Source organism: Vicugna pacos, chromosome 19 (assembly GCF_048564905.1).
Source record: "Vicugna pacos chromosome 19, VicPac4, whole genome shotgun sequence".
Classification (NCBI taxonomy): domain Eukaryota; kingdom Metazoa; phylum Chordata; class Mammalia; order Artiodactyla; family Camelidae; genus Vicugna; species Vicugna pacos.
In genome coordinates this window covers 26,763,542-26,776,083 of record NC_133005.1, presented here as the reverse complement: position 1 = coordinate 26,776,083, position 12,542 = coordinate 26,763,542, and the positions used below count along the sequence as shown (strand labels likewise).

At 39.1% G+C, this 12,542-nt stretch overlaps 1 protein-coding gene and 1 non-coding gene across 7 annotated transcripts in view; one reads left to right on the top strand and one right to left on the bottom strand.

Moving 5' to 3' along the window:
• The window catches only part of PHF20 (PHD finger protein 20), a 110,430-nt gene that overhangs the window by 61,862 nt on the left and 36,026 nt on the right, over positions 1-12,542 (bottom strand). For all 6 annotated transcript variants that reach the window (XR_012061706.1, XM_072944138.1, XM_072944141.1 and 3 more), the window contains exons 3-4: positions 10,130-10,301; positions 8,804-8,888 (exon numbers count right to left, since the gene is read on the bottom strand). Coding sequence is in view for 5 of the 6 variants with exons in the window: in XM_072944138.1 (XP_072800239.1) it covers positions 8,804-8,888; positions 10,130-10,301 (257 nt within the window). In the remaining variant the exon portion in view is untranslated. The remainder of the gene's footprint in view (positions 1-8,803; positions 8,889-10,129; positions 10,302-12,542) is intronic.
• Positions 9,506-9,578, top strand: TRNAD-AUC (transfer RNA aspartic acid (anticodon AUC)). The gene has a single exon. It is a non-coding gene; the product is annotated as a tRNA-Asp (tRNA).

Below are 12,542 nucleotides of genomic sequence, written 5' to 3'. Positions count from 1 at the left end.
AGCTCCAACAAAAATAATAAACTTATAGGAATTAAAACATCGTTTAAAAATCACATTCAGTCTTACTTATGTCCAAGATAATAGTATGCTTGCCTTTTTTAATCTTTATAGATCTTTTTATCTACACAGATCAAAATCCATCAAATAACTCATTTTTATGATGCTTCATTAAAATTTTAAAAATTTGCACTGAATTTAGACCAAGAACAAAGAGCAATACAATAATTAAGAATGTAAGGAAATACCAACAATGAACTATGAGAAAGAGAAATTAAGGAAACAGTCCTATTTACCATCCCATCAAAAAGAATAAGATAGGTAGGAACCTACATAAGGAGGTAAAAGACCTGCACTCAGAACACTGTAAAGACACTGATGAAAGAAACTGAAGACAGCACAAACAGATGGAAAGATACACAGTGTTACACTGTTGATGGGAATGTAAACTGGTGCAACCACTGTGGAAAACAGTATGAAGGCTTCTTAAAACACTAAAAACAGAACTACCATATGACCCAGCAATTCCACTCCTGGATATATATCTGAAAAAAAAAAAAAAAAAAAGAAAACAAAACAAACAAAAAAAACAAGAACACCTAATTCAAAAAGATACATGTATCCCAATGTTCATAGCACCATTATTTACAATTACCAACATATGGAAGCAACCTAAGTGTCCATCAACAGATGAATGTATTAAAAAGATGTGGTATATACATATATAATGGAATACTATTCTCCCATAAAAAAGAATGAAATTTTGCCATCTGCAGCAACATGGATGGACTTGGAGGGCATTATGCTAAGTGAAGTAAGTCCGACAGAGAGACAAATACTATATGAGATCACTTATATGTGGAATCTAAAGAATATAACAAACTAGTGAATATAACAAAAAAAGAAACAGACTCACAGATATAGAGAACAAACTACTGGTTACCAGTGGGGAGAGGGGCAATACGAGGGTAGGAGATTAAGAGATACAAACAACTATGTATAAAATAAACTACCAGGATATATTATACAACACAGGGAATATAGCCAATATTTTATAATAACTATGGAGTATATAACCTTTAAAAATTGTGAATCACTACTGTACACCTGCAACTTACCTGTCCTGTACATCACTTATACTTCAATTTTTAAAAAAGAATGTAAGGAAAATACAGATTTACTTATTGCTTGGTGAATTATCTATTTTCTGGGCTTAGGGGTAGTAATATCTTTTAAACTTTGAAAGAAATATGACCATCTGCTAAAGGTACTATGTTTTCAGAAGTCACATTAATCTCAAAATCCATATAAATTACCTCCATGTTACAATATTTAAAAATAGAGACTAGGCCAAAGCACTAAATGGTGTCTGCTATGTTGTCAGTTTTATTCCATTCTTTTTTAAAAGTTCAACAAAAATCACTCTGCTAAAAAACTGAAGCTGGAAATCCAAATAATTTTATCTTCCCAAATAAGATATCCAACTACAGAAGTTCTCATTAGTTGCACCCAAACTAACAACCTCAAACTTTTGCATCTTAGAACCCACCCGTGTATGTCTGTCTCTGTCTCCCTCTCCTTCTTTCCCTCCGTCTCCCTCTCCCCTCCTTTTTACCCCCTAGGGATTTAAAAACAAAACAAAACAAAAAACCCACCAGAGTTAATCTTGTCGAGATTACCAGTGAACCACTGTTAAACATAGTCCAGTTTTTAGGGACCAACACCCACTCAACACGGAAGAGAAAAAATAAATCCGAAGGGTTGGGGGCAGAAGAATGTAACAAGGAAGTTAAGATCTTCTGGCTGGTTACTTCCTTCTCTTACATTCTCTCCTGACTCCACCTCATGCCACCTCTCCTCCAGTCCTAAACAGGGCCCTGTCAATGGCTAGCCATCTCTGTTGAAAGCCTCCCCATTTAGTGTTCAAAGTTCAATGCAATCTGAGCCCAGTTATTTTCCGAACTTTATTTTGAATCACCAGCATACAATACCCACCCACTCAAAGTGACTAGCTACTTACCACCCACTGAAACTGCCTTGTGACATTTCCACTCCACATCTTTATCAAAGTGCTTCCCTGCCTGGAATGTGCCACTCATTGATCCTTAAGCACTTAGCTCAAATAATCACAATGGTTCTGTAAAAAGCTTCCTGACTTCTTAGCTACTGGGGATTTCTCACTGCTCTGAACTTTCAGACAACTTTGGAATCTGGCCTGCAGAGCCGCCCACTTAGGTGCCTTCATATAAAAAGCAGATGCCAAATCGAAGGCAAGCTCTCCAAGGCCAGAGACCACATCTTACACCAGTTTCTCTCACACAGCACCTGGCTCACTGTAGACGAGTGTTTCTCAAAGTGTGGTCCCCAGACCAGCAGCATCAACAACCCTTGTGAACTTGTCGGAAATGCAAGTTATCAGCCCCACCCCTGATATACTGAATCAAAAATCCTGGGAGTGCAACACAGAAATGTATGTTTCTGGTGCATACTAAAGTCTGAGAACCACTGTCATAAACAATTAGTAATTACCTACTGATTTTTACTCCTGGGAAATATAAAATAAAAGTGATTGTTTCAAGGGTCACCAACACAGAAACAACATGGCTAGCAAACAAGATAGATATAAGGATATATAGTTGGTTATACGTACACCTAATCATATATATAGTTGGTTGGTTGGTTAAAACAAGCAATGAGATGACAGGCTATGATAAAGGATTCTACATAAGGCAAATAAGTCGGCAACAACTCATGAGAACTTACAACAAAGGCCTAGGTTCCTGCCTTCCTGCCTCTATTGTGAGGGTGTTGGCAAGCAAAGGAGCAATGATAAGCAAGGCTGTGGCACTCTAAACAAACCCTTTCCAAGCAACCATGGCAAAGCACTAGCCAGCCTGAAGATGGGGGCTGGGGCTGGGGCCATTAGGAACTCAATTCTCAAGAAATCTTAAATATTAAGTGTGCCAACATGTCACCCAAGCCTATACTTTCAACTATTTTATCAACAAAGTTCGGCACCAGTTATATCAAAATGAAAACTGTCTATTTTTACAGACATTTCAAACATCCAGAAGGACAACATAAAAAATGCTATCCAACAGTCCAACATTTTCAGCTACTTGAAGACAATCTGAAGCTAACTCCTGATGGCAGGCTCAAAAAGGATGCCTTAGATGAAGGGATGTGCCCCAAGTTACATATAAGTCTAAAACAGAGCTAGAATCACAACCCAAACCTGTCTGCTAACCTCTAATTCTCCTCCTACCACCCCACACTGCCTATTCTCCAAGTCCCTCAACCCAAGTTCCAAACCACTGACCCAGAGCACCACTGGCCACTGTGAAATGATCCAAACTGTGGCCAAAGGTGCTCAGGAACCACTGTCCTCAGATAACAACATCCCAGCCCTGACCCTCTTTACTTCCAAAAAACTACAAGGGATTATCTTGAAACTTTCTCCCTTGATCATGCACACAGCCTGATTTAGGCTTCAATAAATCAGAGAGAACAAAACAACATATCCCAAAGGCAACAGCGGCCTAGACCCAAATCTACTTTACTGGTTTCATGTATAACTAAAAGATCATCTTCCCACAGAATTCTCCCATGGGTGGCTGGCAATAGAGTTCTCTTATGGCCACAAAAATACATCTAACAAAAAACATATTTAATGATAGAATTCAAAATAAGAGCATTCCTGACACAAAGGCCACCTGCCTCAGGCTCCCTTAAGTAGCTCCTGTCTTTACCAGATAAAACAAAGCTTCCTGGCCTTACTCCTCTGGGGGTTAAGAACTCAGCATATCAAATAACCTTAGGGAAATCAGCAGAAGGGATGTAAGAACAAAACTAGAGATGCTAGTAAGATCATCTCCTCCAGGACCAAGGAAATAGGGATACACTGGTGACTTGGATAGGACAGATTTCTGTTGCTCCTGCAATCTATCATAACTGTGACTCTAGGGCCCTTCTGCTATCTTGTTCATTCTCCAGGAGTCAGAGAATTCCATAATGCCATGGATAGAGACTCAAGTTTTCAAACATGGTTTCTCAAAGTCCTGAGGTTCTCACAGATGTACCTCAGGGGGTGGGCAGAGGGATGGGATAAGCAAGCACACATTTGCAGGCAAACCTTCCCCCTCACTAAGTCTTTTCTTCTTAGCAATTTTACATAATAGGCTTAAGTTCTGTGGCCAACAATTTCCAAAAATACTCATCTATTCCAATTCCTTCTTCGATTTCTAACTGCTCAAATGAGTCCAGAGCAAGAAGAGTGAACTGCCTATAATCATCAAGCACGAACTGGGACAAAGCCTGTCTCCAATCAGGGCTCTCAAGACACCACTAGACTCAGAAAGTACAGACCATCTACACCCACCCTACCATATCAGGTGCATACTCTCCACTCCCCCACCCCACTGCCACCCCTCCATGAGCACCTAGACCTGACGACTCCTGCTGTCTTAGGAAAACCCTGCTCCAGAGAAGCAAGCTGGTACTATGGGTACTCCAGTTTCAGGAACTTTGGAGCCCTTACAGACCCATTTAAATCTCAGCACTAACATTTATGTATGTGCTCTGTAACCTCAAGCAGTTTCTCCTGTGAGCTTAGTTCCTCATCTGTAAAATGAGGATAGGGTTGCCGGCAACAACCTTTCCCTATTTGCGTGAAGACTAAATGAGATCAGATATGGAAATCGTTTAGCAAACAGACTATCACAGAGCAAGGGATCAATAAGTGGTTCTAATTATCATCATCCGCCAAGTCACTTTAAAAGGGAACCCCATCTCTCGCATAGAAGATTAAGAGCTGAGCTAGCACCTGCATGTATGGGCCTAAACTGTCCTTTTATCTCTATTCAAAGCTATTCACATAGTTCCAGCCTCCCCAAATTTCAAATGTAGGATCACTTATAGCCATGAAGAAAACAAAAAAGTAACTGCTTCAACCAGAGACCCTAGAAATAAGACCATTTCCATAGAACCTCCCAGTAAAAATGCAGACTTTAAGCACTGAACAAAGAGACTGAACTGGGGCACAAGGAGAACCACAGATCAACAGGAAGGAACGATTCCTCATTTCGTTGTAAATATGAACCTACTTTCAGTTTCCCCCAGAGAGGATGCCTTGCAGAGCACAGGACACAAAGCCCTGACAGACAAGTGACTCTGACATCCCCAGTGCAAAAGAGGGGAACTGAGCAGCCCCAGCAAAGAGCTGAGGTCAACTTACCAGAGAAGGCTTCCAAACAAAGATTCCCTGGAAGCAGAATCCCTTTGACTCCAACACAGACCAAGGCTCTAACAAGGCTACCAGGTGTGGTTGCCTTCAAGCAAAATAATGCTTAATTGCCATTGCCAAAGAACCATTCCAGGTGAAAAGGGCTAAATAACATGGCACTGATCTCCCCAGTTGGCAAGTGCTAAATAACTCTCTTAGGAAACTCTAAAAATTGCTGTTTAGTTGTGATTCAATCATGCCAGATTCCCATCCAGCAGCCAGTGCTTTTCACTCTGGCTAGAACCCCCACCCACCAGCCTGCTCAGTCAATGCTCAGCCTCAGCAAAACCACCAAGGAAGTTAAGAGTGGCAGAAAAATCAGGCCAAGCCTTCCCAAGATGAACCTACAGAGAGTGGCTTCACTATATCCCCAGCCACCTCCCAGCAGCACCAACAAGAAGTATAACTTTTACAGAAGATAAAGGGGGCACCTTTCCTGCAGAGGTCTTCCTTGTAGCACCATTAAGCTGTGAAAGCCTCTGCTACACATGCTCAGAGCAGAAAATACCAGGGCAAGGATGAAAAGAGAGTCTAGCATTGTCCCTCCCAATCTGCAATTACTAGAATAAATCATAAACTAGAAACTCTGCCAACTCCCCTGGATTAAATCTAACCCAAAGGCAACACCTAAGAGTCATTATTTCACCTCAAAATCAGGCACAGATCTGAGCTCCCACAAAGGCTAGCTTTCTTTCATAATCCACGATATAGTAATAATGTCACCCAGCTAGTTTCATTACCTTTCAGGATTTTCTCTACCCCATGTCCTTTCTCTCCTTCCCCTTCCAATTAGTCTCAAGAACCAGTAAGGATAGCATAATATAAGACTTCAGACCCAAGAACTCTGGGGAAATCAGGTTTTTTAAAAAATATCCACTCATTTTCAATGTCCTCCAGTTAACTAAAATTGACTGAACAGAACGTGAAGCTTATAGAACTAATACATTAGAGTGGCAGATGACCACTGCAGGAACAATCATTACCTCATGACTCTCCCTCCAATAATTTTAGCTAATAGAGGAAATAAACTGAAAAGATCTTTTAAAACAACTTGCAAAGCTCTGAATGCCCAAGTTTAAAAACCATTTAATAACCTTAATTAACTATGGCCAATAATGCGGCCAATGACTTTTAGTCCTTAAATGATTATTTCAAAAGATTTCAGACCCAACCGACACAAAAACTCCAATAATTGCAGGGAAGGATCCCTCCCCCACTCTCTCCTTATGATTTGTCTGCCCCAGCCATATCTTCTCCTGGTCGCCCTATCTCAACACCTACTTCATTCTGACTTGAACTAGCTCTTCTTAATTTTTTAAATCTATGATCCCAAGGCCTGGGCTCTACAGATATTAGATGCAAACAACAGGTTCCTAAGTCTTTACTGTTTCTACCAAGACCCTACCCCCACCCCTCTATGAGACCACTCCCAGGGCTCCCCAAACCCTTCCTCAATCTGCCTCTCCTTTGCCACTCCCTTATCTAATCCACTTCACCTCATTTCCGTCCTTTATGTGACTCTGGGATATCACTGGAACAAAAAAGAAATGTTGGAGGGAGGATACAGTGCAAGTAGTAGAGTGTGTGCTCAGCAAGCACAAGGTCCTGGGTTCAATTCCCAGTACCTCCATTAAAAAATAAATAAATAATTGACCCTGAATCAAGGCCAGCACCTTGCTAGCCTAAAGAAGAGTCTTTTAAAAAAAAAAAAAGAAAGAAAGAAATGTTGCTTCCTTTCTGCTACCTCCTTTATCTACAGTTACCCATTTTATTACCCACAACTCTAATTTGCTCTAAAGGGCCACCATTTCCCCCAAGGGAGCACAGCTCCAATGGATATATTCAGGGGAAAACATCAGCAAAAATCACCCTAACACTTTCGGGAACACATCTATGTACACTAAGAAACAACTATACTTCGTATCATGTAATTTAAATCTAGTAAGAACAGAAAAAAATCACTAATCTTGAAAATAAGATTCTGAAAAAATAAATTACACTTTTTTTCTGTGACTTCTTTTTTGAGGTATAGTTGCTTTACAATATTATATTAGTTTCAAGTGTACAACATAGTAATTCAAAATTTTTATAGATTATACTCCATTTAAGGTTATAAAACATTTGCTGTATTCCTCGTGCTATACAATAGATCTCTGTAGCTTTTTTTCCTGTAAGTTTGACTTTATTTTCCCCATTTCAGGGAGATCATACAGTCCTCATTTTAATAAAAAATGGATCTATAAATTGTATTTAATAAGTGTTTGATATAATAAACTGCATCTTTTACTAAAAGAATTTGAAGCTTAGCAACATGTAAGCTTTCCTTTAAAATAAATTTTCAGGTTAATGTGATACATATTAAAAGTAATAAAAAGGATTAAGTAATAAAATGGATTTTATTTTGAACACAGACTTATAAAAGTAACTTAGGGAAACAAGGGACTATCCAAAAAGACTTAATCAATCATGAACAGGAGGATCAGTAACTGCTTAGACAACTACGAAATATAACCCTGCTTTAGGGGCCTGCAGCAAAAGAACTGTGATTTCAGGATAACATACATCTGTTAACCCACACTGGTCTAAACAGCTGGCTGGACTGGGGGCGGGGTGCATGTAACAACAGAGAAACTAAAATTTCTGCTATATGCAAATGTATGTTCATTTTTGACCATTTCAACCCACACGCAGACAAAACTTCTTGGTCACTCCAAGGTATAGCATTTAGCAGAGTGCTGAGTAAACAGCTGAATAACTTTGCTGAATGAAAAGTTAATATTCACCCCTAACAGTGGTACTAAGCAGTCTGTTTGCCCTAAACATTCACTGCAGAGATCATGGACATACCATAAACATCTTGGTAGAAAATGCTTTAAAAAAAAAAAAAGGTATCACTTGAACCCTGCCCTGAGCCTGTTCTCTGAGTGTCAGGATACTGACCACACATATTACCTTCATAACCCTCCTCTTGCCTTTGTATTAGCAAAATGAACCTCTTTAGATCATGTTCCCTGTCCTGATCCCTCACATGTTCTAAACTCTGGCAAAAGCATCCCAACCTAGTTCTCTAAATCCCAGTTCCTCAATTTCAACTAGCAACTCTGATGTTACAAATCACTCTCAATCACCTTGCATTTACAAAGAACATTTTTAAGAAATGTTTGTAGTCAGCTTCATTTCAAGGCTGATCACAAATACCTAAAAGGAACATTAGGAGTTTATTTCATCAATTATTAGGAACCCCTAGACAGCAAGAACCTGCATACTTCCCAGTAAAGTGATGGATGAACCATGACTGTTTTAGAAAACAATGGCTAAAATTTAGGAGGCAAAGAATCAAACTCCCTCTTTTTAACTTAGCTTTCTCTCCATTTGTAATTTCTTCCTAACGCCCAACAGAGTAATTAACTTGAAGAGAGACAATTCCTAGGCAATAAATACTACTGAAAATACACTATTAAACTCCAATATTACAAATTCACCTTCAAATCAAGAGTAAAAACAATTACAACTCAAATGCCTTACCATCCTTGTTAACTGCAGTGACTTTGGCTGGGTAAAAACGACAATCAGACCAGCAAGCAAGGACCTGCTCGTTTATTTGAAATTCCTAAAAAATATTAAAGAAAACAAAAAAGAAAAAGATCCTGTTACCAATCTAATTTCATAAGATGTACACGGTAACCAAATTCATGAAAGAGACTGGAATTGAGAAGAGTGGGAAGGGGAGATGACTACTGGGACGGAGGAAGATATTTCTTCTATTCAGCATTGGGAATCAAAGCAAAAGGGCTGGACACAAGATTTTTCTCTTTTTAGGAAGTTTGGGCAGGCACAGCACAGCACTGATGACAAGCCTATCCTATCCCTGAAAGTGAGTCTAAAAGCCCAGGACCACAACAAGTATACAAGCTGGAAGGGCAGAGGCTACCTCATCTTGAGGGAAGCAGCATCCACGCCATCTAATGCCACCCATACTTTGCCAAGGGAGGCACTCATTCACTATTTTCCCAGCACAGTTTGCACTGATACATTTTGTAGAATAAATAAATCGGACAATGGTGAACAAACCTAAATTCAGGGGTGGGGAGTGGGGGAGGCTAGCAAGAATTCAAGTTCCCTAGTCAGGTTAAAATGGAAAACAGAATCCAGAGCAGAGTCGGATCAAAAGACTGTAGGATTTCTACAGATGTTTCAATGCTTGTTTAAAAAACTGAAAACAAGCGGGGAGAGTATAGCTTAGTGGTAGAGCATGTGCTTATCATGCACAAGGTCCTGGGTTCAATCCCCAGTACCTCCATTAAAATATATAAATCAATAAATCTAATTATTTCCCCCAGCAAAAAAGAAAAAAAAACTGAAAACAAATAATCTGTCCTTCATTTTGAGATCAGTAAAAGCTCCGGGCATAGTGATGAAATTTAGAAAACAGGAACACAGTCTAATCAATTTCAAGTTTTTCAAAGGCTTATAAAAGACCTTAAAATGAGGCTAGCACAGTGCTCCATATGGAATGACTGCTTAATAAATGATCAGACAACAGATCAGCTTAATAAATGATCTAAAGGGATACAGTGGTGTAAGAGAGAGATAAAGTCCCCAGTTCATTATCAATGCAATCTCAACCAAGTTAGTTTATGAGCTACCAAGTCAATCACATCATACAGATGACAACTGAGATTCTTCAAGAGCCCCAGGTGCTTTGGAGAACTCAACATTGCACTACAAGCCTAAATAAGGATCTGTCCCCAGCTGCTACTGATTTTCACACCAAAAACATCAAAGACAGGAACATAAAGTACCCAATGGCTGACCCAGCTCATTACCAAACTACCCAGACTTGTTACTCACAGAAGATCCTTCTTCTTCATGTAAGCCCTCTTTCCTCAGCTGTATTTTCTCTAAAGGGCGTAAATAAGGACTGTCCCAACAAAACCACTCATCATAACGATGGTTCCAACGCTTGAAATGGATGAGTACTTTTCCTTCTTCGTAGTCAATATCTTCTATGTGAGCTGGATACCTGAGGCAGAAAAAAAGTATTTTGAAATGCCTTTAATACCCACCCAAATATTCGAAACAATACCCTTCCAAATCTGTTCCCAAAGTAGTCGGTCACCAAATACTAAATAAAGCCTACTACTTAGAGGCTCTGTGTCACTGTGTCAAATCAGAAATTATGGAAGCTAACAGATGGGTTCAAATCCCACCCTGGATATTCCTTAGTTTGTGATTAAATCAACCTCTCACAGCATGAGTTCCTTCACGTAAACTGGAGGAAGGATACCAAATACTGCGTTGTAGTGTAAGTTAAACAAGATGACATTTACCCATGACCTGAGCAAAAAGGAAGCAGGAAGCAAACATTTAACAACTAGACTATATTTCACATGTGCCAAAAAATTATAATGACCATGCAGCCCAGATTGTGTTAGCCTCAATTTAAAGAATTTTGTAATCTATATATTGGAATACCACACAGTTGTTAAAAAGAACAAAATGGTTCTATGTCATGATATCAAAAGTTCCCCCAAAATGAATCAACAAATGAAAAGAGCAAGGTGGAGAACATTGTGTGTGGTAAGTTACTGCTTGTTTTTTTTTAACAAGATGAAAAATAATATATATTCACATATGCTTGAATATACACAAAACATTTGGAAGAAAACATAAACTAACAATGGTTCCTTGTAGAAGTATGGTCAGTTCAATAGATGGGATCTTTCAATATCCATTCCACCCTTCTTCTAGATTGAGCTGGGTAAACCAGTAACTACATTTCCCTAACTCCTTTACAATTGCCAATCCAGGTCATGAAGACATGTGGATTTGTAATCAACCAGACCAGTGCTCCAGTGCAGGATTTCTCAAACTTTCATGTAATACAAATCATCAGGGGGCTTTTATAAAATGCAGATTCTGACTCAGTAGGTGGAGCTAAGGCCTTAGAGGTTTAAACAAGCTGATACTGATATGCTGATACTGGTTTGTAGTAACAAGGATCTAAAGTCTAGTCACCAGCTTCCTGAAGTGTCAAGCAGCAATGGTGGAGGTGGCATTAGCAGTAGAGACTTCTTGAACTCCAGATCACGGCTCCAGTGGTGGATCCTCCTAAGAAGGGCAGCCCTCTTGAATTCCACTCCTCCAACCCTTGCAACAATTTTTTAAGTACCCAATTTCTTGTTTTCCTTTTGTGGTTAAAGTACCCAGAGTGGTTTCAGTCTCTAGCATTTAAACCTTACCGATACAAGAGGGGAACTGGGTATTGGGGCAGGGAAGGGCAAAAGTGGGAGGGAGGCCTTTACAATATATCTTTTAATGCTTTTTCATTTTTCAACCATATGAATGTATTGTTCATTCCAAAAATAAGTGGTTAAAAACAAAGAAAAATATATACAGTGTATAAATATATGGATATTTGAATACTATTTACAATTTAAACAAGTACTAAACATGGAGTAGATATTTTCACTGAATGTTTAAGAACATAGCATATTTGCAATAGCATTCATTGTGTATCATAACCATGTACTGCAAGTAAAATTCATATAATAAAAAAAGAAAAAGAAATATAACATGCAGTTGTTCTCTTAAATACACTTGGATCAATCAGATTGCTATTCTAGATTGAGAAAGTTTAGATTCAACCTACACGTATTTTCTCCCTACGACTTGGATTTGTACCATCTCTTTCCTTTCTTATATTTAGCACCTAATGTCCTGCTGTCCTAATAAATATGTGCTACCTAAATAAACAGGCCTGCTTCCCTGTGTCGTCTGTATACTGTGTCCTCTTCAAACCCACATTAGTGTCCTCTAAGGCAGTTTGCTTAGAGTTAACCAATCAGAGTAGACTGCAGATACTGGGCATTCAATAAACATTCAGCAAATGAATCCCATTCTCCCTGTTCTTCCCAAAGGTCATGTGAACTGTCAATTCTTCAATCCCAAGGCTCTCAGACTCCAGCTACCCATTCCAATTTCAGTCACTCTCCAAGTTCAGGCTCCAATCACTTCACGTGAGTATTTCTCACACAGGACTGACAGAGTATGCTTTTTAAAATTCCTAGTGGTACTATGCATACATTTATTGCTAAAAAATATTAGCATATAGAATAAAAGACCTGAAACTAGTCTCCCCACTCCAATCCAACTGACACACAGCTGTGGTAAATACAAGACAGCTTGAAAAGACTGGTTAATTGTGCGACTTGATGAACTGAGTAGTACAATATGTAGGACATAAAAGAAGATTCCCTAGGTC